At 35.8% G+C, this 27866-nt stretch overlaps 1 protein-coding gene across 1 annotated transcript in view; it reads right to left on the minus strand.

Moving 5' to 3' along the window:
* LOC124352936 (coatomer subunit beta) overlaps nucleotides 1-22268 on the minus strand; it is a 35749-nt gene extending 13481 nt beyond the window's left edge. Inside the window, exons 1-11 of the mRNA XM_046802669.1 lie at nucleotides 22132-22268; nucleotides 18036-18265; nucleotides 11461-11630; nucleotides 10521-10728; nucleotides 9296-9433; nucleotides 9019-9211; nucleotides 8344-8492; nucleotides 4066-4206; nucleotides 3816-3950; nucleotides 1751-1896; nucleotides 177-382 (exon numbers count right to left, since the gene is read on the minus strand). Coding sequence (XP_046658625.1) covers nucleotides 177-382; nucleotides 1751-1896; nucleotides 3816-3950; nucleotides 4066-4206; nucleotides 8344-8492; nucleotides 9019-9211; nucleotides 9296-9433; nucleotides 10521-10728; nucleotides 11461-11630; nucleotides 18036-18265; nucleotides 22132-22222 — 1807 coding nt within the window. The 5' untranslated portion in view covers nucleotides 22223-22268. The remainder of the gene's footprint in view (nucleotides 1-176; nucleotides 383-1750; nucleotides 1897-3815; nucleotides 3951-4065; nucleotides 4207-8343; nucleotides 8493-9018; nucleotides 9212-9295; nucleotides 9434-10520; nucleotides 10729-11460; nucleotides 11631-18035; nucleotides 18266-22131) is intronic.
* Nucleotides 22269-27866: the final 5598 nt, after the last annotated feature.

The following is a 27866-nucleotide window of genomic DNA, read 5'->3' on the forward strand; positions in this document are numbered from 1 at the left end:
TATCAAAGAACACTTAAAAAAATGTACTTTGCCAACATAAATGCCACCTAATAAACATACTCAATTTGAAATAACCATAAAAATATTAAAACAGTTGACTACACGTAAAAAAATTTAAAGCTATCTTCTGTCATACCTCAATGCAAAAATCCAAAACTTATACGAGTAAATCCTACCAGACTTTCCAAGGTGCAGGATGGAGGACATAATAAGCATAGACTCAGCAGAGAAGTTGTTTGCTTTCTTGGCATCAACAGAGGGAAGTGAACTGTAGCGAAGAGCAAGCTTAGCAAGGGTAGTTCCCAGTGCAGCCCCAATAAAGAAGTCTCCATCCATTAGGTATTGCCGTAGCGGAGGCCGAATCTCGCCCTTCTTGGATGTTCTGTTACAGAATTATGAAGTTTTGCTTAAACTATTAACTAAAGGAATAAATAAACCAATGAGTTAGAATAATGTTGAACCAAAAAGAAGTGAACATTTGCTTCTTAAATTGGTACTAAGGCCTAATATAATACATTAAATTTTACAATTCTTTATCATATATAGTAAATTTTTCTAAATAATTATATAAAATAAAAACTTCTGTTATATTTTCAAAAGGGCAAATACAATACAAAATGTAATACAATATAAAAGTAAAGAATTAGTTAAAAATAATATTACAACAAATAAAAGCAACCATCTATTGAATTATTCAGAGAATTGCATGGTGACTGTGAGACGCTCTAGTACATACTGGATCGTTAATAGTACTAAGTAACATGAATTTTGTTGTTAATTTTTATAGTGTCAACCATTTTGGAAAGGATTTCTATTGCTTTTGACTGTTAGATACATCTATATTACATATATATACATTTTTTTTTTTAATAAACTGGTGAAAATTGCAAAAGGCAATGATTAGATGATTGATTCCAGATAGTTAAACGCATATGACTCAAGCTAAAATGCTGGTTTGGACTCACCATGTTTGAAAGACAACAACAAATAACCATCTGAACACTACCTGTGGAAGAAGGCTCCAGGTTGGTGCATTAGATCACCCATTAAAACAATCACGTCACCTTTTTTTCTTTTTTTCCTCTTAGGACAAGAAGCTTATAAATTGCACTTAGTCCTATAGGAACCTTAGCACTGCTGACAGGATATTCAGGATGGGTAAGGTTAGGGGGTAGGAGCCGCCTCCTATCGAGATCCATCAGGAAGAATTATGGCACTAAATCTCAAAGTCATGTCTCCCGTAAGAAGAGGACACCCGCTCTGAACCAGCCTCTCCAGTCATAGTAGGCAGGGGTGGCACATCCTTGTTGAGGCTAGCAAGAACCTCTGAGGTTAGGGAACATATCCCACCAACTCCACCAGTCATCTCCCGCAGTAGACTAGACCTATGGAATTGCCCTTGAACCCCAGAATCGACATTTGCGGTTAGTGATGTGCCGCTCCTGGACATCCATAAGGTTGCCCAGATTTGATTGACAAATCGGTTTTTGCTGTGCCCAATGGTAGGTTCAACTGGAAGGTATAAACCAGCCAGAAGTGATCCCTGCTGGGTCCACGTCACCTTATTTAGACATTTAATAAAAGCACTTATTTATTTACTTTATTTATTACATTGAGAAAGAGTGAGGGGTAAATGCAGTAGGAGAGTATTAAGTTACATATTTGTCACTTTATTCATTCTATCAGTGACCATTCATACAAGTAAGTAGCAGAATACGATATATTAAAACTGACCACAAGACAGACTTACATGTATGTAGTGTTGAAGGCAGACTGTGTGGCATACGTGCCATCAGAGGTGACCAGTTTGGTGACAGCGGAACTAGGACCTGGGATAGCTTCCTCTTCCACCTTCTCACCTGACACCCTCTTCAACTCGTCCTCAACCAGTGGTATCTATACCAGAACATACCAACATAATATTTATGGATACATATTTTATTTATTATGAACGTTTAGCACCTACGGAGTTTTGTGCATGAAAAGCTATACTGACAAGTCAACAATGTCAAACCAATGGTTAACAGATTTAAGTAGAAAGATTTTAACACAAAGATTTTTAACAAAGTTTGTACTGATATCCTTTAAACTATAAGAATGATAAAAATCTTCAAATGGAACCGTTCTAACTCTTAACTTTTCTTCAAAGATCAAGTTTAAAACTTGATCCATGCAACTTGTGTCCATGCAGTGAACACCAAACAAATTAGACACTAAGACCTACATCAACACAGCACCCGTAATGCATTAAATTTTAATCTACCATCCCACAAGCTCAGCCTATACAGAAAAAAACCATCTTACATAGGAGCACTCTACTACAATCACCTACCAGAAGACTTAAAAAGAGAACCACCACACCGATTCAAGAGAAGTCTGACTGAATGGCTATCTACAAAACCATTCTACAATGAAAAAGAATTTTTAGACTCACTTATTTAATGTAAACTTTTAAGTAACTTTGACGCCATGTACTGATCTCTATGATTATGTCAATAAAGAATATTGTCTATTGTCTATTGTCTTCAAAAACTCACTGCCATTTTCCAATATAGTTACAAACTTTAAATTTTGTAATGAAAGATCCCTTATATTATGAAATGTTGTTTAAAATGACTGGCAGCTGTAGGTATTTAAAGTTTTGGAATTTGCATTTTGACGCGCTATAGGGAGACTATTTACCATACATACAATAAATAACTCAATAAAGATAACAATTAAAGTGTGTATAGTCTGAATGAATAAATTCTAATGTAGGGAATGAACAAATCTATGTTAATCAAAAGTTGTCTACTAAAGTAAAACAGATGCTTGAACAACATGTGTTGTTTACCTGATGTAAACAAGTACTACAGATTATAATTAATTATGAGATAATTGATATATGCCTGTTTGTTTTGGTGTTATTTTCATGTTGTACATGCTGACAATTCGAATGTAAAGTATTAGTAGTAGTACAACTTGTTTTTAAGTTTATGAGTAGATAAGTATTGTGAAATGTGAACCATATGTATCCTGATTGTTTCTTCCCTTGACAGAATCAACAATGTCACTGTTTGTTAGGTTCCTGAGGAATGGAAGGGCCGACGCTCAGGAAAACTTAGACCTGTCATCGAACATGACAGGACCTCAACTGTTGTGTATGTTATCTAGAGCTGCTCCAAGGCGGGTGCATATTGAATATGATTGTAAGAGAGTAGAGAACGCAGCCAGCTTTAAGGATTAGTAGGCTGGCCCTAAGTCACCTTCTGCAGGGTAGCACCTGATCTTGTCTCGTTCAGCAGATTGCTATCTTCTCATGTTGTAGGTCTGATTATAGAGCATGGACATATGCAGGATTTGGATAATAAAAGCTTCTCTGAATTTTTCTGAAAATGGGATGACCTTTTTGAACATTTAACATTCTACAGATTTAGGGCTAAAGGCAATAAATATTCTTTTATGCTGATTTTCTATATATCTTCAAAAAAAGTTTCCAATTCACTCCTATGTTTTATACAAAGAATTCAGAAAAATCATTGTAAATTGCAATAATGGAAAAATAAAATACTCAGTTTGAAAATAACTTATGATTTAATCTCTTGTCAATACCTGTTCATTCTATTTTTGTGTTAGGTTCAATAGCTTAGACTCGAAATGGTAGAGATTTTAAAAAGCTTTTGAGCCTAAACAAATTGAGCTTGATGATAAATTACTTTTTAAACTAATCACAGCCCTAAAGTCTTAATTAAGCTAGGCCATAAAAGTACAATGAAATAAATAAATTGTAATTTATCCAACTTTGGTGGAACTTACAATAGTGATGAACAACTAACCTCTCCTAGTGTTTGTCTCACTTGACTCATGACAGTCTGGATGTCTTCTGCCGTTGTTGTGTACTCTCCAAGGATCCACAGCGCTGCTCGATGGACTTTCACAGATTTTATTGTGGCAAACGCATCGAGAAGCCTCTGCAGACATACATTTCAAAATTTAATAACAAAACACCAATTAACCAATCTCTTCATTGTACAAAATTGTATACATTCAGAACAACAGATTTGTGGAACGTACTTAAAAACTTACCTCTAAAATGAGAGGACGTAAGGAATCAAACTTCTGGATGGCTTCTCGCACAAATATAAGCACATCAGCTGCTGCAATCTCATTGGTGTCTGACAAGAATTCCATTAACACTGGAATCACGGTAGCGGCAACATCAGGAAACTAGAAAAAAATATTCTTAAAAATAATCTTATTTCTACAAGCTTTAGATGAATTGTTTATTATCCCTTTGAGTGTCGCTGGCATTTTCCCAAATCATATGCATAAAGTGCCGGGCTTTGTTTTGCATATTTGGTAAGCTTTTGGGAAAAAAGCTGTTGTAAAATAACTATCCAACAGATTTTAATGATTTGTTGTTGTTTTTTTTCTAACTAAACAAAGAATATTGGACATATAATTACAAAAAAATTTGCTTTTATAAAAATATTAAAATTTAAGTTTTTATGAAAAAAGTGTTCTTAAGTTAAGTTTGCACGTAATTTGAGTGTACACAGTATTTAAAGATTTTCTATATTCCAAGTGCCCTGAAAATCTGAACAAATTTAATATATTATTATAACATTTTTTACTGACCAAATAAAAATGTAAGGTGACTCAACCGAAGGTAACATTTAACTTCAAATTACAAGCATTTAGGAAAAACATCCCCCACTTTTTATCAAATAAAAAGTTAAAATAAATTTTGTACATACATATTTTTTAGATTTTTTTAGTTATACCTCGATAAAGGCCATGAAATTCTAAACAAAATTAATTTATATTATATTATTGTACAGTAAAAACAAATAAACCATTTATATGTATAAACAAAATGCTGCCCTGTACCGACATTTTATAAATTATACTTCATTTGACAGAGTTTATAAATTACATAGTACAGTGGAACCTGGCTAATTGGAACTTCTATAATTCGAAATCTTCTTTAATTCGAATATTTATATTGGTCCCTAGCATTTTCTATATATAAGTAATGTAAAAATATTGTGATTAATTCGAAGTTTATTTTGGATAATTCGAACCCGATGCCGATTTTAAAGTGGAAAGATTCGCGAAAAGACGCTGCACTCTCTCTATTCGCAAGGCACTTGCTTCAAGGCCATTGGACACAGATCTAGCCACCCTCCCGCCAGGCCGGCCGGCTCGGCTGTATGCTTCCAGCGCCTATTGTTTTGTAGACATGACTCATCGCGACTGGCACAAGCTCCGCTGCCTGCAAGATCACTCCACCCCACCCACTCCACTCCCCACCAAGCTCTTTGTTTTGTAAATTGATTCAACCGTTAGTTTCACGTGGTTAGTCTATCTTGACAACTGTGCGGGTGTGTGAACTTTCTCGCTTGTCGTTTGTTTACATACAGTGCTGTATGTCTTCCGTAATTTTTACATATGATTTGTTAGTGTCTGACTCTTTGTTCGTTGAGCAAAATGTCGTCGCCTCGTAATCCTCGAACATACAAAACTTTGTCTTTGGCTCAAAAAATAGCGGCAATTCCAAAGAAGTAGAGAAGGGGGGTTAAGAAAAAATCTGAGATTGCCAAGGACTTTGGAATTCCTCCTAACACATTGTCCACCTACTTAAAGAATAAAGAAAAAATTCTCGGGAGTGAAAGTGAGAACATTAAAGACCGGAAAAGGTTAAGGGAGCCAGAAAATCCAGATTTGGGACAATTGTGTTTTAAAGTGGTTCAAACAAACTTAGGGATAAGAAGATTCCAGTGAGTGGTCCTCTCATAAGAATCAAAGCTGAACAATTTGCTACTGAACTGGGGAAAAAAGATTTTAAGGCTAGTACAGGGTGGCTTTGAACGGCTTCAAATATCGCAACAAAATTTCGTTCAAATCCATTTGTGGTGAAAGTGGAAGCGTTAATCAACCTGAAGCCAACCAATGGAAAACAGATTTGGAGGAGATGATTCAGGATCGGGATGAAAGGGACATCTTCAATGTTGATGAAACGGGACTTTTTTTAAATGCACCCCTGAAAAAAAACACTCGCATTTAAAGAAGAAAAATGCCACGGAGGAAAACTGAGTAAAGAGAGAATTACTCTCCTGGTTGGTGCAAACATGGACAGATCAGAAAAGCTGCCTTTACTAATGATTGGCAAGTCGGCTAGTCCCCGTTGTTTCAAGAACGTCAAATCAAAACCAGTGAAGTATGTGAACAGCGCAAGAGCTTGGATGACCAGTTCACCTTTTTGAGAAATGGTTGTTGAACTTAGACAAAAAGTTCATAAAAGAAAAACGAAAAGTTATCTTGTTTATAGACAACTGTACTGCGCACAACACGATTCCAGTAATGGAAAATGTTAAAGTAATTTTTTTCCCTGCCAATATGACTTCGGTTGTCCAGCCTATGGACCAGGGGATCATCAAAAATCTAAAACATTTTTACAGACGTTTTATTGGTTGAGTACGTACTGACTGAAGATTGTGACGCCCTAAAAATCAAGTTAGACATTCTTCAAGCCTCTCGCATGTGCAAGAAAGCTTGGGACAAAGTAACGCCCGAAACGATCAAACATTGCTTTAAAAAAGCTGGTTTTATAAAAAAGGAGGACGACGCCGAAAAAAGCCAACGGACATTATAGTGGAAGCGTTACCTTCAGTTGACGGCTGGGAGGACGTCATTACTGACCCTGCCATCTCTTTTGAAGATTTTGTCAACGTGGATGAAGGTGTTGCAGTATGTGGTGAGATAACAGACGCGGAGATCATCGCTGAAGTGCTCAACAATAAACAAGATGGCGACATTGCATCGAGTGACGAAGACGGTGAGTCATCAGTTGGGGCGGAAATAAACGTTCCGAGTGCGGCCGAAGCAGCACATCACATCATGGAACTTAGACGTTTTTTTGAAAGTAAAAATGACGTAAGTGAGTCTATTTTCAATTCATTGAATATGGCAGAATCTTTTGTCACTTCTGAAAGACTTAACGTTCGAAAACAATTGAAGATTTCCGAATTCTTTCGAAAAAATTAAATAATATTGTACTGTATAATGTTTCTTATCACCATTCAACTTATTTTCTTTTATTCATAAACATATACAGTAATTGTGTATTTTTTAGATAATTCATGATTCAATTTTGCACTGTTTTGCCTTACTTTGCTTAGTAGAAATGCATAGAAAAACATACATTTACAACCATTCATGTTTATTTTCAATAAAGGTTTTCAGCAAAGATGTGAAGTGTCATTATTTTAAAGCCTTTAATTCTTAACTATTTTAATTCGAATTTTTGGATGATTCGAATTTTTTTATTGGTCCCTTGAGATTCAAATTATCCAAGTTCCACTGTAATAGTGTATTTTTCACGAAACATCAAATATAATACATCAAGATAACACAAATAAATATGATTAGTAAATGTACAAATAACTTGCTTACATTTATTTTGTATAGGTGTCAGCAACTTTATAAAAACCAAATAACCCTTTTACAGTTAGACTGAAAATTCACGTTTGTCACGTGGACAAACTCAAATCACTACATTACTTCTATAAAGAAATACAATAAATCACTGTATCAGTAACTATTATAGTTTGTATTTAATCAAATGCTTGGTTACTGGTACATAAACAACAAGAATGACCGTAACGCAACACGATACTTGTCCGCTACGACATATGACTGGGAGATAAAATCATCACATAGGTACTTCGGTATTATAGCAGTCCACTATTTTTGAACGAATTTTCCTTATCGGGACCAAAATAAAATTCATTATATACTCCTAGTACTTTCCTTGTTTCATAATGGATTGAAAAATGCTCATACTTCCTGTCGCCAAATCGCCTCCAAATAGGCCTAGAGGAACGACCGTTCAAGTAGGCCTAGATGTGTGAATTACCTGTCACTTTTGAATAATTAATTGTTGTTCTTTTAGTTTTTGTTTTCATTGATTGTTGTGATGACTTGTAAATTTCAAAATAGAATAAATAAAATATATTCTTATTAATATTCTAATTTATTTTGGTCCCCGATAAGGAAAACTCATTCAAAAATAGTGGTCTCCCCTCCAGATAATACTAAAGTACTCAAACAACATATGTTTCACAGATTAAAGAGTGAGGAAAACAACGTAAAACTTGTATTTATAGATAGTTTAGAACCTATTGAATACAGCTATTTGGTTATTTGGTCAAAATAACCTTGTACTATATAAAATATTATCAAAATACGAAACATCAAAATTAACGATGCCGGCACTTTATGCAGTTTTTGTACCATAAAAATTAGTGACATTGTGGCACTCAAAGAGTTATGGAGTTTATGATCACGTAAATTATTACTGACCTTGATGCAGCATGAGTGCAAGGTCCGAACCAAAAGCTGGCGATATTTCCCAGTATCTTCATGTTCACCAATATTGTGAGTTTTGGTTACTTCTTTTTTTAGCACTAACACCATCTCCTGGATATTGCGTGACGACACCAACTCCATTGCTGAAATTATTATAAATAGTAGATTATTATGCTATCACAATGTTTTAATCAACATAAAATTTAATTTTCTGCTTTGTATCCTTGGTGGAAGTAAGTTGGTTTTAATGGAAAAGACATATTTTGTATACTTCCACATAAAATTTATTAAAATTTAATAAATTTATTAAAATTTATTAAAATTATGAATTGCAAACCATATTTTTCTACATAATTCTTTTATAATTTATTAGTTTTTGGTCTTTACAGTTAGTTTTAAATTTTATTCTATTTTATCATATGTTTCTTCTATTTTACACATATGTTTTTTTCTGTAAACAATGTCAAACTGATGATGCCTTAACCGGCGAAAGCGCTATTTTAATAAATTTTATGTGGAAGTATACAAAATATGTCTTTTCCATTAAAATAAAATTTAATATTAAATTAAAACCCTCAGAATATATTTATGGGTTATAATATTAAACTTATCTTAAAAATAATTTTTAACCAGTTTAAAACATTCTTTTTAATAGCATATCTCTCTCACCGAGATTCAAAGTTTTCTTGCGCACTTCCAAATCAGGGCTGGCCAAGACTCGCAAGATGTCCATGACTAGATCCTGAAGGACTCGTTCCTGTGCCGGGTGTTCCTTCAGAGCAATGAGACGATCCAACACTATCAGCTTCACGTTGTTGTCACTCTCCTTCACTATCAGATCTATATAACAAGATGCTGCTGCCTGTGAAGCAACATCAGACAATTACTGTGAGCCAGACTTTTACAGAATGAGCAATAGAAAAAATTGAATTGAGTAAATGCAAACCTTGATGGCAGTAGGAGCTGTAGACAACGTCACCAAGGTGCCTGCAGCCTCATAACGCACAGCTGCACTGTTGGAGTTGAGCAGATTGTAGATGCAACGGATAAACCTGGATCTCTCTGAAGGATTGGCATGACACACCTTTAAATAAAATCAACAATTAATCATTTAAATACTAATACTGTTAACTCTTTCTCTTGTTTTGCTACTGATACACAAACAATTACACAATTATTATAAACTAAAATTGTTTTACAATGTAACTTTGATAAGATTATAAGAATAACTGTGTTTTAAATTAGTATTTTACACTGACTGGTAGTGCAAAAAATTCAAAGATTTGCAATTAGATCAATATTTTCTGTAAAAGAAAGATGTGTATAAAGGTTTTAACACATTTTTTGGGTTGTTAAAATTTGGTAACCTTTTTCGTATTGCAAACAAGCCACAGGTGACTCATAAAGATGCATTATATCAGTGCAGTATGAGTCACCATGGTGCAGTAACTAATGAAGGTGGTAAATCTGGCGTCATATATACATACATTATTAAATTAAGTAATATCAAAAGCAGCAAACTAGAACCTTTTTTAAACATTTTATGGTACATACACGTGTACATTTGAATAATATCTAAATAAATACAAACGTGTGGAAAATTTAAATGGATGTTAAATCTATAATGAGTCAGTTGTAATTTCGATTAGTTTCCTCTATTTAATATTTTCAAAATTTAGGTTGGTCTTGTTTCTCAGATTGATATTTAGAATACTATTAAAATCTTTAATATAATTTAAACAAATGTACAATTCTTCTTTTGTGCTTAATTTTTTTAAATGTTCTTTTCAATATTTTTTAAGTATGCTCAGTTTCTAATAAATGCTCAACAAAATTTGATTTTATTATAGATATGTTATTGATTATTGTTCAAATCACAATATTTTTTTGCAATGCAACAAACAGCCACTCATTTACAGTCACAGATTTTAGGCGCCCGCACTGAAAACGTTAAGGACCAATTCTTAGACAGTAAGAGGACAACACAGGGAATCACATTCATTCTATCAATTATTTACTACGTATAGAGGGTTTAGAACATACCTTTCCAAAAAAAACTACAAAATGTCTTTGACGTGAAAAAACCAAAAAGAATCACTATGTCCTAACAATCTACATATCACTTTGAACTAACAATCAATGACATGGAGGCCCCAAACGCAACTACTGACCTTGTAAATGAGTTCCACAATAACAAGCTGCAGAATGTCTCCAAAGGAGTTGACCTGGTCGAGACAGGATGCAAGATATGCCAGAGCCCTCTCTTGGTCCGCATGGAGCAACATCAAGAAGGCATTGCGCTTACAGGACATGTCCTGCTCTCCCTCCAGAAAGTTTGCTACGAGTTCTGGCGCGTCAGGGATAAGGAATTCAAAGTTCCTGAAAAAAATCTTGTTATAAATACAAAATGCTAAACAATTTTGTGGGATTAGAAATTTTTAAAAGATAAATAACACCACTGACTACACTTCATTACTACAAATGTGATATTGGTTACAAATTATCCAAAAATCAAAGATTGTTTAGCTATTAAAAATAAAAGGAAAACCATATTTTAACCTCTAAACTATTGGATTTTATTTTACTGGGAATTATCCCCCTCTCCATTCCATATTTAGTTAAAATTAGCATACTTATTGACACAAATCTGAAAATGTAAGTATTTACCATACTGTTAATTTAATCTAAACTCAAATTCATGGTACAATCTAATAAAACTGAAAAATTATAAAAAATACTAATTATTAGATCATTTTCTTATCTAAGATTTCGTAGATAACTCTATCACATTATCTTATCATCTGGACAGACAACGGATATATTTGGTTATGGCTCAGTAGAACTCAAAGAACAGATGAGCAGGTGGATGGAGCTAGACAAAGGGTGCCCCCCTTCCCCTACGGCGTGGGAAGAGATAAAATTTTTAGGTTAAGCTACAACAAGTGTTTTAACAAAAACAGTAACTAAAGTGAAAAATTAACTTTAGAATGTATACAAAAATTACTTGAAACAAACAATCTTAAAAAGGGCCAACAGGTTTTACAGCACAATTTGAAGGCATAATTAATTGTCATATTGAATTTACAAGGAATCTATTGAATACAAAAATACCTGTAGATAGTAAAAATAGCAAGGACAGCGTTCCTGCGCACATAGGAATGTCTGTGCTCCAAACAGGCTCGGATGGCTGGCATCAGAGGCTCCAGTAACTCTGGCTCCTTCAGTTTACACAGAAACCTCAGCGTGGACCCTCGCAAGAACTCATTTGGGTGTTGCAAGTCCTGAAAGCACAATCAAAACTATACAATACAATTTTTTTTTGGGTGCGAAGTGGCGGGGTCTTCATACCCCAACACATGTGCCAAGCCAGAGCGTCCACGAAGCACACGCATAGCCACCTTCTCCCTCTTCTTAAGTGCTGTACTTTTCGTGCGCGTGCACCTGGGAAACTGCCTGATCCAAATCTTGTCTTCTTTGATAATTCCGATCAGGCGGGCTTTCTGTTGAACTATCCCACAATTTTTAACTTTCTTTTCCTACCACTCTCACCTGTCGGGGTAATCTTCCCAACAATCTATCTTAAACTATTCTAATTCTATTTTCCTTCTGTATCCCAAGCCAAGGTGGAACAGCATATGCCGAGGGCTGCGTGATCAAGGGAGAGCTTGGTCGTAAATATGCGAACTCTGGATACCTGGCGACCTCCAGTTTAAACCTAGCCTTCCCCAAGTAGAGCGGGACAATGCTTGGGGGTGACCTTTAGATCTCCGCTACTCGTGGGAACACAATGAGTACAGAATTAAAAGACAAAAAAACAAAACCAGAGAGCTCTTGTAGCACTCAAAAAGTGAATGAAAATTCACGAAACACAGAGGGATTGATGATGGGCTCTGACCCTAGCAATCCTGAACAAACCCAAAAAACAGGCGGACTTCCTAGTAGAAGTCCAAAAGCCTCCGACTCGGTCAGAGTCGAAACGATGAAGAAGATGCGATACTGGAGGGTGATCACCAGAAGGAAGAGGGAGCAAAAGTCGAGAGACAGCTCCCAGTACTGCCTAAGTTATGTGGAGCCGCCAGGAAACGCATGGTCTGGTTCCGAAAAAGAGGGTATTCCAAGAAGCCAGGGAATTGGCCTTAAAACCAATTCCAGAAGAAAGAAATAAAAAATTGAACAAACAAAAGGAGGGAAAGAAAACCGAAAAGACCTCACTCTGATGGATCCACTCCGGAGGCCCATCAGAGGAAGAAAACAAAGAACGAAGGAAATCAAGGGGAACACAAGGAGCAATCTGGACAAACCCCCAGAAACCTTCCTACAAACAAGCGGTAGCTGGTTTATAAGGGTAGGGGTTTTGCACTCCAACTTTCCCGAGACCCTACTCACAACCGAACAGATGGAGAAGATCCAGAGCTTCATCCTGGAAGCTATCGTGGAGGAACAGGAGGGTCCCTACTCTCCAAGATTCTACGGTATCAACAGGAGACAAGGGGTTCTAATCTTCACCTGCGAAAACACTGAAACAGCAGAATGGCTTAAAGGAAAGCAAGACTCCCTAAAGCCTTGGGAAGAGGCCAGTCTAAGGATAGTACCAGAGGAAGAAATCCCTCGTGCGAGAATTGCGACTGTCTATCTTCCTGATAGTATACTCGATACAACCGAAAAGATAATGAAGCTCCTAAAAGCACAAAACAAAGAGCTATCTGTCGGAGAATGGAACGTTCTGCGGAAGAGAAGCGACGAGGGGAAGTCTGTCCTACTCACCCTGGCAGTCGACTGCGCTACAGCGAACAAACTTGAGAAGGAAGATCCATGGATCGGCTACAAGTTTGGAAAAGTTCAGCTTAGACTGAAAAAGAAACATCAAGGAAACATAGAACAACCCACAAGGGAAGAGGGGACTACAGAGAAATCTGAGACGGTCACCACAGAAAAAAGGACCGCTGAAGAGATGGAAGTGGAGGAGGCCACGAAGGTGTCAGAGCAATCTGTACATACCTTACCTGAAAGGTCTACTCCACAAGCCAGTGCAGCGGTCGAAGATGAAAGACCAACCTGTTCTCTCTTCTTGAAGAGGGGACCTTCTCTCAAAGGACCATCCGTCTCGGCTTGAGGAAGAAAAGGGGACAAAGTATCCAAGCAATCCAAAAGAAGAGACGGGGGATGGACCACCTGGGGGAGGTGGGAAAAAGGCGTAAGTATGCGCCTAATACAGATAAACCTACACCATGCAAAGGGCGCAACTGACATCTTGGGAAGAAGGTTTATCTCAACAGGCCTGGATATCGCCCTAATCCCAGGAGCCTTGGATCAATAGAGGTTTGCATCAGAGGACTGACAAACTCAGGTAGGTAATCTCATTTATGATCGAACAATTGAAAACCCAAGAACTTGTATTCTAACTTCAAAACTAATAACAGTCTTTTCCGATTACAGATCTAATAACAAGAGATCTGGTGGCGGCTACAGTGAAGGTGGCTTCACTGCAAGGGGACAGAGAGGTTACTATAGCCTCAGCCTACTTTCCCCAACCCGTCAACAAGCTGCCCACCGAAAGAACTAGAAGAAAGACTATTGCAGAGTTGCAGAGACAGAGGCTCGGCCCTCATTCTCAGCTGCGACTGCAATGCTCACCATATGTATTGGGCAAGCACGAACACAAACAAGAGAGGTGAGGAACTTCTACAGTTTATGTTCAGCAATGATCTAGTGTTAGAGAATAGAGGGTCAAGCCCAACCTTTATAACTAGAAATAGGAAAGAAGTCCTAGACATAACCCTATCTACAAGGCTCAAAAAACATAAATATAGTAAGGTGGCACGTCTCCAAGGAGGCCTCACTATCGGACCACTGTCCAATTAGGTTCGACATAGAGGAGATAGGGGAAAGATACGTGACCCACAGGGTTCCTAAATCGACCAACTGGAGAGGTTACAGAGAGTCCCTGGCAGAAGAGTTGGAAGAAATAGGACCCTTTCAGAAAAATGAACTTGAACTAGAAAGGTCTGCACAAATAGTAGAGCAAGCTATAATAAAGGCCTACGAGAAAAACTGTCCTCCCAGGCAAAACCGGTTGAAGAGGGATGTGCCGTGGTGGACTGGGAGGTTAGAAACATTAAGAAAACAAAACGAGGAAATTATTAAAATGGGCAAAAAGGACAGACGATTGGCTCCCTTATCTACAGGCCCAAAATGAATATAAAAAAGAACTTAGAACGAATAAAAGAAGAACCTGGAGGAATTTCTGCAAAAATATTAACAGTTTTCCCGAGGCATCCAGGCTTCAAAAAACTCTCCAAAACGGAGCATACAAATCCTATGGGGACTCTAGTAAAGGACAATGGAGACCTAACAATGAACAGGAAGGAGACCTTAGAACTACTTCTGGAGACACACTTCCCGGGGGGGTCAGCTAACTCGTAATGAGGATACTTAATCTCTATATGGGGGGGGATCCAGTTGGGAGGTGGCAAAAGCCAGACAGTTGTCTAACAGACTATTCACACACGAAAGAATTAAAATGGGCGATAAGATCATTCAAGCCATTTAAATCTCCTGGGGCGGATGGAGTTTTTTCCAGCCCTTCTTCAAGAGGGGCTGGATATTCTATTAAATACCCTTAGCATTCTATTTTAGAAGCAGTTTCGCCCTAGGATATATAACAAAGAACTGGAGGATAGCACTAGTGGTGTTCTTGCGAAAAAATGACAGGGGATCCAACAAAACCCAGTTCGTACAGACCCATAAGCCTAACCTCCTTCATGGTGAAAACTATGGAAAAAATAATAAATAGACACATAAGGGACGTAATATTACTGGAACACCCACTTAGTCCCACACAACACGCATACATAGAAGGAAAATCAACCACCACTGCTCTCCACAGTTTAGTGAGAGAGGTGGAGAATACCTTCGAAAAAAAAGGAAGCCCTAGTCAGCGTCTTTATGGACATTGAAGGAGCTTTCGACCGAGTAGCATATCAATCCATCCGATGGAACGTTTTGGAGTTTCCCCAGACGTAGTCAAATGGATAGTAGCCCTCCTAAAAAGCAGACAGGTGAAAGCCATAAGTTACGGGGACGAATCGGCTGCGATCACGGCCCAAAGAAAGAGGCTGCCCCCAGGGGGGAGTCTTATCTCCTCTCCTGTGGGCGATGGTAGTGGATGATCTCCTAAGAAAAGCAGAGAAGAGGGGGATAAGGCTACTATGTTATGCAGACGACCTAGTGCTTATGATTAAAGGGAAAAACATAGGCAGGCTGGAACGCCTAATACAAACAGAACTGAACTTCATAAGCAACTGGTGTCATGGGGAAGGTCTGCGGATCAACCCATCAAAAACTAATATGATTACCTTTACCAGGAAAAGGAAATTCCAGCTAGCAAAACCAGTCCTGGAGGGAATCCAGCATTAACCAAACAAAAGAAGTGAAGTATCTGGGTTTAATCCTGGATGAGAAGCTCACTTGGAACTCCCATATTAGAAAACAAGACATCCAAAGCAATAATGGCCCTTGGGGCCTGTAAGAGACTCTTTGGATTTAAATGGGGACTTAAACCCAAAATGATATATTGGATTTATGAAAACTATAGTAAAAACCAATGGTCACATATGCTGCTCTAGTGTGGTGGCCGAAGGTTCGAACAAAACAACAGCTGCAAGAAGGCTACAGAGTCTCCAGAGGTTAGCTTGCTTAAGCATCACGGGAGCAATGAGGCTCCTGCCCAACACTAGCAATGGAAGCGGTTCTGGGTTATACTCTCTTGGCCAGGAAGTGATGAGAACAGCTGCGATGAGCGCAATGAAGCTTCTAGGAACAAAGGTGTAATAAATGCTACCTCCCTAGAAGGTCACATGAAGATATTGGAAAATTTTCCTGAGGCTGAAATGCTAACCAAAGTATCTGATACTATGTTTAAAGAAATACTCCTTTGAAAAAACCATATACGGTCTCTATCGGAAGTAGGGAGGAATGGATTAAAAGGGAGGCCTACCCTAAAAAAGGAGTCCTGAAGTTTTACACCGATGGTTCACTCCTAGACTCTAGGGCAGGATATGGAATACATGGACCTGGAGTTGACATGGCTGTGCCCCTAGGAAGACATGCCTCAGTTTTTCAGGCGGAGGTCATGGCAATAGGATTCATGTTCTAGAAGACTCACACAATTGGGGACAAAAGGATTATCATACCTAAATACTCTCTGATAGTCAGGCTGCACTGAAGGCACTGGATACCTGTTCGATTGATTCGAAAGCGGTCTGGGAATGCAGGAATGCTCTAGCAGAGCTAGCAACAAATAACAGAGTAACACTCGGCTGGGTGCCGGGTCATGAAGGAATTCATGGGAACGAAAAAGCGGACATCCTCGCCAAAAAAGGGAGCAGAATCCACATTGGTGGGGCCTGAGCCAGGTTGTGGAATATCCTTCTCCAACATTAAAGCTCTGGTTAAAGACTGGGAAAAGAGGACAAGATACAAGAATTGGAGCAAGAGCCTCGGGTTTAAGAATATCCAAAATGTTTTATCTCTCCTTATGCAAAAGGGTGGACAGCTCTCCTAGACCAGAATAAGGAGGATATAAGACTGATATTAGGAATGTTGGCAGGACATGGCCCTCTGAGGAAGCACCTTTTGAAGGTAGGCCTTAGTCGGAGCAGCGAATGTAGACTCTGTGGAGAAGAGGAGGAGTCAGCAGAGCACATTTGGTTGGATTGTCCTGCCATCGTAGAGACTAGGAAAAGATACTTTGGAGAGCATATCTCCTCAGCCCCAAGGACATCAGAGAACAGGAGCCCTTAAAATCTGATTGGTTTTTTGCAAAAGCCTCGGTTTTTGAGGGCACACAAATTAAAGTAAGGGAGGCGCAAAGATCCTTTTAGGACTAAGTGCGGGGACAAAGTGTCCTCTTCCCTCAGAAGGGGAAAAAAAAAGAAGAAATTTTCAGTTTACAATCTCAACTTATTATTTCAATATATCCAAAAATTCTTTAAAATCTTTTAAATTGTTGCTTTTAAAAATCCAATAATTATAAATTGAGTGTTCTACTGTAAATTATACATAGAACAAATAAAGAGATAAAATATTGATTGATTAAATTAATTCACAATGTTACAATAAAATAAACACCTTATATTGTCACTCTTGCACTTATCATTTATTTAGAATGAAGTTTTCTAACTAAGCAAACAAAATGCAAGCGTACAACAGATTGTGAATACAATTAACAGAGAACTTGGTAACAAGTAACAATACAATCTACTATAAACAGTGGTTTTTACATAATGTGTACAGTATTAGAGAATTTTCTTGATGATTAAAGTCACAAGAGCTCTGGGTGTACTGTAATAGTAAAGAAGCTAACATTCCCAATTACAGTAGATTCAAAAGTACATTTTAAAATAAGTTACTTAACTTTATTATAGTTATTATTACAAAAGCCAGCACCATAAAGAATGTAACTAAAAATACAACATACATGTTACAGTTTGATTATAATTCAAAGTTAGGTACAGTAATCAAATTCCTTTTTAGTGAGGAAATTTTAAAATGTAGACATACTTGTGTTGTTTTAGTGAAAGTCTATTTCAGTCTTATTCGGGAAGTATATGGATAAAATATTATGTATTACAAGAGTACAAATTGCTTAAAAAGTAATTAAAATTACAATTAATTTGGATTGTTACCTTGCGGTAAGCATCGCAGACCAATATCATTTCTTGCAACAACTTCCCGTCAGGTGATGTCTTGGGGACAATTTCCCAGAAGATGAGCAAAAGCTTCTTTATCGTGTGATCTTGTAAGGGCAGCACAAATCGGATGATAATCATCAGAAGACCTGGAAGTCTTTCTCCATTTGCTATCATGTGAATAGTTTTCTTCAAAGCCTCAATCTTTGATTTGATGTCACCTTTCTCTATACATGACAGAGATTTCAAAATTATTGACTAATTCAAGAAAGCATAACATTATAAAGTCTTGCTGTAATGGGAACATTATAATATGTTGAAAATTACAGTTATATTAAAAGAGGTTCAGTTAATGTGATACACAGTTGTAGTTTTCAATTCCAAATCTTTGAAAACAATATTCAAAAAGCAGCCCATGCCAATTCAATCTGATAAAATTTGAGGCGGTGTTACCATATCACTGCAAACCACCAGCGGTTCCTGCTATAATATAGCTATGGCCACTACTACTGTCTGTTTTGTTTACATGTTGTCTGTAAATAAAAACATTGCAATGAAGGAGGAGGAGCTCTTCTTATTGGAATATAAATTTTCTATTATTTTACTAAAGAAAAACTCACAATTATCCAATAATTTGTGTATTTTATCACGAGGCCTTTCGACATCGAAGATGCCATCATCAGGTGTGAATAAACAATTGAAAATAAATATCAGCTGAGTCAAACTTAATACAAAATTTATATGGTTAAAAGTAAAATAAAATAAAATAAATACTAGTTTATGTATATATATAAAAGTTTTGGTCAAAAAAGAATTTAGTTATATTTTAACCCTCCGGCTGGCAACGTCGTAAATTACGACTCATTTTTCCCCGCCGTGAACTGGCAGAGTCGTAATATACGACTCATTAAACATCGTCTACTAATTACGTCATAGTTCCGATAATTACCGCTCGAATCGCATAAAAGTTATATCACTTTAATCACAAGATCCCAAGCCTTCTAATAATGTATTCACTTTTATATATATATATGAATATTTGTTATTTTACTGGCCGCTAAAATCTCCTGACTACTTCCGCGTGACGCGACTCGGCAACTGTTAGTGCTTGTATATAGTCTTGTTTTTTTCAATTGTAATTTCATTTGTAAATAAAAGTGTTTATAACTATGTATTTTCTTTTTGTGCATAATTAAGTAAACATTATGCATATTTTAGATTTTTAAATAAAATTAATTTTGAGTTTTTTTTAATGGCTTAATATAAAAAAGTGTTTTTTTGAAAAAAAAAAAGTTTTGAGTTCTGACCATCAAACATCCACCATTATTTAGGCAAGTCAAATTATAATTATGTTTATATTGTACAACATATTCTGCAGAGTAATTTGATGTATAAAGATTTTTTGTTTTCTCCAATACTTAATTGTACAGGATAAAAAGTTAAAAACTCTGCACGAAGCTTAAAAACAGGGTGCCAGTCAAGGCTCAAATGCGCGCCAGCCGGAGGGTTAAAGGAATGGTGAATTTTGAATCGGTCCAAAATCATTGTTTAATATTTTTTCTTTATGTTTTGTTATGTATAATGTTTCATATGCGTCGAGTTCTTCTTGTTTATGGACTTGTTTTAATAATGTAAAGTTTTTAAAGGTGTGGTTTGTTTCAAATGCATGTTTGGCAATAGCTGATTTTTCAGTTTGTCCATATTTATAATATCTTTCGTGTTCTTTGAATCTTTTTTTAATGGTTCTTTTTGTCTGGCCAATATAAATTTTATCACAATCTTCACAGTTAATTTTGTAAATGCCACTTTTATTTTCATCTAAAATTTTATCTTTTGGATTTCAAATTAGGTTATTTATTTTATATGGTGTGCAAAATGTTATGTTCATGTCAAGATGTTATAAAAATATGAATAAAAACATTTGTATATTGCAACAGATAATGAGACTGATCAGTAATTTCTCATACATGTAAAACTGGCAACACTGTTAGGCATGTGGTGTACAGGGGGAATTCAGAAGCACTGTCGACCATCCGACTATTTTGGTGTGGGCTTCTTTTATGTGTTAAACCAGATAGGCTAAACATTATGAACCTTCAACCTTAACTGTTATGCAACCTTGTAAAAGTGTTAATCAAACAAACATTACTGAAAGTTTATATAAATGCAAACTTACAATCCTATCTTCATATGTATCTCTGTGGTTTATCAACTCGAGCTAGTATTTTGAAAATCTTTGCTGGTTAAGTAAGGATCATAAAACATGTAATTTACATTGTCCACTCTCAATATTTTACTATCACATGTGTTGGTGTCATCATCATATAAAGGAATCCAATCATCTGTTTGTGCATCAGATATTTCTATGGTACACTAAACACCATAGAAATAAAACCATAAAGCACAAGTAACATGAAACAACAATTGGTAACTGTCTGTACTGTGTTTTTTACAGTTGTCATAGAAAAGATTCTTATGCGCAATATTATGGCAGACAACAAAATAAAACAGGAACATTAGGTCACTAGCACACTTTTAACCAATTACTAAGAACGTAATATTACGTCAAAAACTGTAAAGGGGTTAAAGGAGCTCTTTGATGGTCAACGATTCAAAGAAATAAAAACAGCAGTCATGGAGGGGGCTTCTTCGCAGGTAACTGATTTTTTTTTATCAGAATTCAAAACCTGATTTGCATTATAACATGTTTGAACAAAAAGTTGATAAAAAGATGACGAATTTGAAAAGAACCTAAATATACTTTAATGGTATGGTATTAAAGGTGTTTTTCTGTGATTTAAAAACGGACCATAGTTAACACGTTCACTGCGGGTAAGGTCTCGGGACCTCAAGCGGAGGTCCGGCGCATGCTCATGAGGTCTCGGGACATCATGTGCACATCACTTCTTTCTTTCATTAGTGTGTCCTTGGCACTTGCACGGGACGGTTGAGGATATGTTTGTTTTGTTGTATGGGCTTAGCTGAATTCTCGGCACGTGTAGTTTACACTTCCTGTGCTCGGCGAGTCTGTGAAATTGTATTAAAAATAATCGTCACAAGTATGGAATCAAGTTGTATTCATTATGTGATCCCCATGGATTTATGCTTAAATTTTTAATTCACTGTGGAGTTTTGGACGATACGGGAGGAAAAGGTCACGCCGCAAATGTTGTTCTGAATCTAATGAGAGAAAAACTCCCAACAGCCACAGTCTGTATATGGATAATTATACAGGACATTTGGGTGGCTGGTAGGGATTTATATATAATTGTAAATATCTAGTTATGCATATATTTTAGCTTTCTTACAATATTTCTAGACATAAGGGACAAAATGTATTTTGGCGCAAATGATAGTGACAAATCGGGTGCTATGTGCGCGTGAGGTCCAGGGACCTCAAGTTTTATAAATTGCTTAAATATATCATTGCCCCTTTTCGGGCTACAATTGAATATATTTTACCTTTCTGACAATAATTCTATACATAAGAGACAAAATGTGTTTCCTTTGCGCAAGTGATAGTGATAAGTCGGGCGCTGTGTGCGCATGATGTCCCAGGACCTCCAGTTTTCAAAATGGCCAAAATAAACTTTTCCAAGCTACAATCAACAAAATACCATCCCCAGTCTACAAAAAAACATCTAACCTTAATGAAGGAGGAGGAGCTCTTCTTATTGGAATATAAATTTTCTATTATTTCACAAAAAAAAAACTGACAATTATTGGATAATTGTGAGTTTTCTTTTGTGAAATAATAGAAAATCTAACCTTAAGTTTAAACAAAAAATATATTTTAGCATATTGGGTACATAGTGGGCTGAAATTCAGCAGTGAACGTGTTAAAATACTATTGCAGTATCAGTGCCCATACCTATGTATCAGAACATGATGTTTAGTGTTTGGAGAGTAAACTTATAATCCAAAACAGATTACAGGAAGAAATCTACCTTTCTTGGCAGTAAGCACAGGAATGGCTGCAAAATCTTCGTCTCCTAACTTTATGTGTCACTATGTATGATGTAATCATTCCAGTCCAATAGAAACAATATAACAAATTATTGCAACCAACTACAGTCTTGCATAAACTACTAACCTAGATCTGCTTTCAATTGCATCTCATTTGGTGGTTCCGAATCTGAAGGGAAGTTGATCAGCGTGTAACATGGTTGCTCGACGGAACTCATGTTGGCACAGCTTTGACATACACCTGAAAACAAATAAAGAATTAAAACGATCATACAATAATGATGTATGAATCACTACTTAAATCTTTTCCCTAGTAAAGTATAATTCCTGTATAAATGTGTTTAATAAATGAAGTAGACATTCCAGATATTTGTAAAGAATAATTAATAAAAATACAACTACATTGTATAGCAAAAATTACCTAGTAAATCTTAACAGACAAAGAGAGATTAACGTATATAGTAAAGAAACATTTTATTCAAGTAAGTGTATGTTGTCATAGATTGTAAATAGATGCTACATAAAAATGAGGAGGTTTTGCTTTTTGGTACAGATGACTTTATTCAGCTCACTTTCCAAAGACTACATTTGCATCTGAGAAATATTACCATCAAAGTAAAGATGAGAAGGATTACAAAGTCAGCAGTGTTATCCCTAACCAAGAATCTAAATCCAACACATTAGTTCTGAAACCACTATCCCTCTCAAGACCATCTCCAAACAAGGGCATTTAGATAAGTGCATGAAAAGTCAAAGAATGAGAGAAAAACATGTGGTTTTGGCACATATCAAAATTAATTTTTCCCATAGCTTATTTTTAACAGCCCTAATGACATCTCAAATTAATTTCATCCACTTTTTAATTTCATAATAAAAAATTGAAAACCTTTATTTCAGCCAAGCTGAATGATTATTATTTTAACAATCACCAGTAAACATTCATATTTTTATATTTGTACAATGAACGGAAATTTAATATTCTTTTATTGGCTCAATTTGGTAAAGTTAAACTTGTAAATGTATACCATTGTAAAAATAAATAATTCTTTAGAATAATTAGTGACTCTTCACATCCAATGCAGGATGGTCCACAAAGAGTTCATCAAAAATATAAAACGTAAGAAGCATAGGTCACAAGATGTGCATCATTTCAAAGTGTTTACCTAGTTGACATGAATAATGCAAACAGCACTTAAAAAGGTGATATAGTACATAACGGCAGATATTCCAAGGTTTTACTAAAAAAAGTTATGTTTACTACCAAAATATTTTTAGAGTAAATCTGTGAGTTGTTCCACAAAAGTTATTTCTTAGGTCCAGTATGCATTTACAAAGTTTCCAACTTGAGAGCCAAGAAAAGAATATTAAGCCGTCTACAACAGGACCTATATAAAGCAGTGCCATTTTTTAAAGGACGACCTTTTCAAGTCGGATTTGCAGCATTAATAGAGCCTTTTAACTTGATGTACTACTCAACCTATACTCTCATTTAAGATTGTTTTCTGATTCCGTGAGTCCCGACCCCCCCAGAGTTCCAGATATTTCCTTCCTTTCCGAGTCTGAGATATTTATTTAAACTCAGGATCAAATTTAACAAACTACCAAGACATTCAAATGATAAAAAACATAATTAGGAATTGCACAGCACTGTGTACCCCATCAGGCGTACAATGCGCTTTACAAAAGCCCGATTTGTACCTGAACGGGTATATGACGGCAGTTGTGAAAGACAGCATGTACTCGATGGGGTAAAATCATCTTGAACAAGTTAAATTATCCTCATGTGCAGTTGGTAAACCTTATCTCCACTCCTGCTAAATTTCCTGCCCTTTTTTCGTGTGAATGAATGTTAATAATACCGTTATCGTCTTCTATACCTACCGCTCCTTAGCGTTTAGCCTACCCCACTCCACCACCCAAAAACTCCGATTGCTCTCAGTCTACAGATCAATAGACTTTGGAATACAACCTAAATTTCAAACACGTTATTAATTATTGTGCAATATACAGTAAATGTAACATCCTCAACATTATTTCTAGAAATTAAAATATTTTATTTTAAATATTGAACACATTGGTTTTAATCATTTTTATAAAGTGGCTAAAGTAAACATTATCCAAATATAACATTCAAGTTGTATGTTATTATGTAGCCTAATATGCCTTTTTATTTGTTTTAAGTGGTTATTTGTTTTATACGTGTGGGTTTGGATCCTGGTAACCAACCCATGAGGGAAATCTCATCTTCATTTCACAAAAGTGGCTGCTCCTTGCTATCCGGGCAAGCTATAAGTATTGTAACATTTTTCTTATATGTAGGTTGTTATTTTGAAATGTTATTAATAAATTTATGTCACTCAAAATTGGGGCTTCAGTATAATAAGCGAATGATATGGAATCATCGATATTCATGACCATCCAAAGGAGTGTATATACTGTATATAATAGCAGATACTGAAAGCAAAATGTCAGACCAAGTAACATAGTAGATATTTTAAAGAATAATGTGGTTTGGCTAGTTTTTAATCTTAGAAATTAATGTACAAATATTAATATAAGTTACAAACTAAAATACTATAAAAAATTATTTGATAGTATCAATATTTAAAATCGATAATTATCCTCTGATTGTGTTGGTGGCCGCTTATTATACTGTAGCCAAAATTGGAATATATTATTCTTGTTGTAATGTAGGGGAGACTTTGTTATTGTTGAATGTATGTTATTAAAAATTGCAATGTATTATTCTTCTTGTTAAAATGTATTATAATTTTTGTTTTGTACGATTAATATATAATATCGAATTTGGATAATATATCGATTAGTTTGATAATATCAATCAAGCCTTTAAGAAAATCTTTCTTGAACAACTTAACCGTTTTCTGAAAAATTTTGAAATTCTGTCCCACTAAATTTGGGTGCAGAGAAAAAGTGTACAGCAGATGCTGTAACAAACCTCATTGAGCAAGTTGTCGATGGACTAGAGAGGCGGGAAACATGTGCTAAGCGTGTTTCTCAACCTCTCCAAAGCCTTCGACTGTGTGCATCATGGAACATTGCTGCACAACTTGAAGAAGTGCAGAGTACAGGGTATGCCTTTAAAATGGGTTGAGTCTTATCTTTGTAACCAAAAGCAGCGTGTGCAGATTTTGGAGACTGTATCCTCAAAAGCAAAAGATCACCTATGGAGTCCCACAGGGATATATCCTTGGTCCAATTCTCTTTTTGATATTTAAGTAAATGATCTGAACCAATCAATCCAAAGTGGAAAGGTAGTTCAGTATGCATATGATACGACTCTGCATCAAGGCCAGAACAGTTTAGGACCTGGAAACTATCACGTTTTCTGAACTGAATTCCTGCATTCAATTTTTGTCTAACACAAGCCACAAAATTCTTTGGAATGTACCTAGATCGGGGTCTGGCTTGAGATAAACACTTCAACCATTCATGTGCAAACATTGCATCGGGTATTTTTGCTTTTCGCAACTTGGCACAGTATTGCTCCATCGGAGTATTGAAGATGATCTATTTTGGCCTAATCTATCCTCATCTAGGATATGGAATTAAAGTCTGGGGTAGCTGTGCAAAACACAAATTGGAACGGGTCTTCAAGATGTTTTTAGGGGGCTGGGGTTACTGACTTTGCCCTCTCTATATATTCTCGAGTTGATCCTTTACTCCAGATCAAAGTGCGCTTTGGTTCGAGGCGGGAATGTTCACCATCATGAGACTAGAGGCAGGTACAACTTTCGAGTCCAACAACACAGAACAAATGCTTTCAGAAATTTGCCTTCTCAAGTTGGTGTCAGACTAATCAACAGTCTCCCTGAAGGTATTAAACAACAAAATTAAAAAAAATTAAAAGCCTAGTTGAAAACCATTTTGGTGTCAAAGGCATTTTATTCTGTTGACGAATTTATGGTGAATTGTTGGGACAATTAAGAGCACAAAAATTCACAAAATCGTATTGCCGAGCCTGTAAACTGTAAGAGAGAAGTTTGAATGAGGTCATGTATGTTTGAGTGGGTCATTGTCAGTGAAAATGGTTAGGTTAGATTAAGGACGATTGTGATACAATGATTATATTGTCTTTTCACAATAAACAATATTATTATTAAATAACTGGTGTAGGCCGCCTATTCTATTAGTCTATTCGTAATGTATTGGAGCAGGTTGGATAAGCAGACCCGGTTTTTATATAGCTTATTACAATCATTGATACTTTATATATCGAATAACAGGCCTGACAATCGATATCGAAGTATACAATACAATACAAATTCACTTTATTCATAATTTGTACATAACATGTAACAAACATAAAATGGCGTCAGTTTACAATATACCATACATTACAATAACTATGGTATCATAAGATAATACAAGGTGCATAATGCCTACTCAATCTACAAAATTTATGTTCTAGGCCCATGACAAATCGGTCATTATAACGGTTATCATTATGTACAAGATTATTTTGTGTATTTTACATTTCAGTCCTTAAGGCTACTAACTAAAGATAAAAAACTCATCAAATGAATAAAGTGGTCTACTGATCAAATACTGCTTTAGCTTATTTTTAAAGTTTTGAAAATTGTCAATTGCTAAGATATCTTTAGGTAAATTATTGTAAAATCTAATGCCTGCAACTATTAGTTTTTTCCTTGTGAACTGCAAATTAATCTGTGGAGCTGCCAATTGATTACGGTGTCTAGTTGAATAGTTATGGAAGGTGCCTTAATCTAGGTAAGCTGTAATTAGCTTTCCTTACTTCTAATATCGTGTCCATAATGTAAAGCCCATAAATAGTTAAAATACCTAAATCCGAAAATATTTGTTTCACTGACTCCTGTCTCTGTAAATTTAACATAACCCTCATAGCCTTTTTTTGTAACAGCAAAATACTTTGCAAATTAGCATTACTGGTTGCTCCGTACAAAGCAACACCAAAAGAAATATGCGCGTGAATATGTGAGTAATAAACCATTTTTAAAGTTTCCAGATTAGAATATTTTGAAATTGATTTCAATGCGTAAAGACCAGAAGATATTTTCCTTTGAATTACCTGTATGTGACCATCCCAAGTTAAGCATTCATCCAATGTCAAACCTAAAAATTTAATTTGATCTACTCTTTCTATTTGTGTGTTTTGAACCTCAATTTTTGGCTGTGGACTGAGTTTATTTTTGTGTGTACAAAATGAAATATATTTAGTTTTATCTGCATTAAGTGACAAATTTTTTTCACAAAAATAATTATAATATATTGATGTCATATTTTGGTTTGCTATATTTTCTATTTCGTTTAGAGATTTATGAGGTACTAGCGGGCCCGGCGCGCTTTGCTGCGCATTTCAATAATTTTTTGCAAAAGTTGCCCGCGGCTTCGCACGCAATTTCCCGTTGAAAACAGTACACTATATTCACTTATTCTTTTTCTATCACATTCTAAACATTGCTGAGATAATTGATAGTCGTTCCATCGTGAGCCTCTTGGGCGTATTATGAAGGTATGTACCATATTCCTGCCTCTATCTAGCTGTTACCCACGGCTTCGCACGCAAATCTTAAGAACCGAAGTCCTTATATTACTTAGTAAATTTTTTTTTTTACTATAATAAATTTTAGATTAAATTAGTTATATCTCCGATGCCACGATTGAGCTTGCTTTGTTGTCTCGATCGAGAGAATATGTACACACGGAGTTTTGAGAACCATACTTCTGTCAAAAAAAACAACTAAGGTTGATTTTATAACATTCTTTATATTTGTAGCCAACGTAAGATAGTAATTATGATATCTGCATTACTCTTCTGATCAAGCATGAGCATGGTTTATATTAAATAAATATTGCAGTTAA

Source organism: Homalodisca vitripennis, chromosome 1 (assembly GCF_021130785.1).
Source record: "Homalodisca vitripennis isolate AUS2020 chromosome 1, UT_GWSS_2.1, whole genome shotgun sequence".
NCBI lineage: Eukaryota > Metazoa > Arthropoda > Insecta > Hemiptera > Cicadellidae > Homalodisca > Homalodisca vitripennis.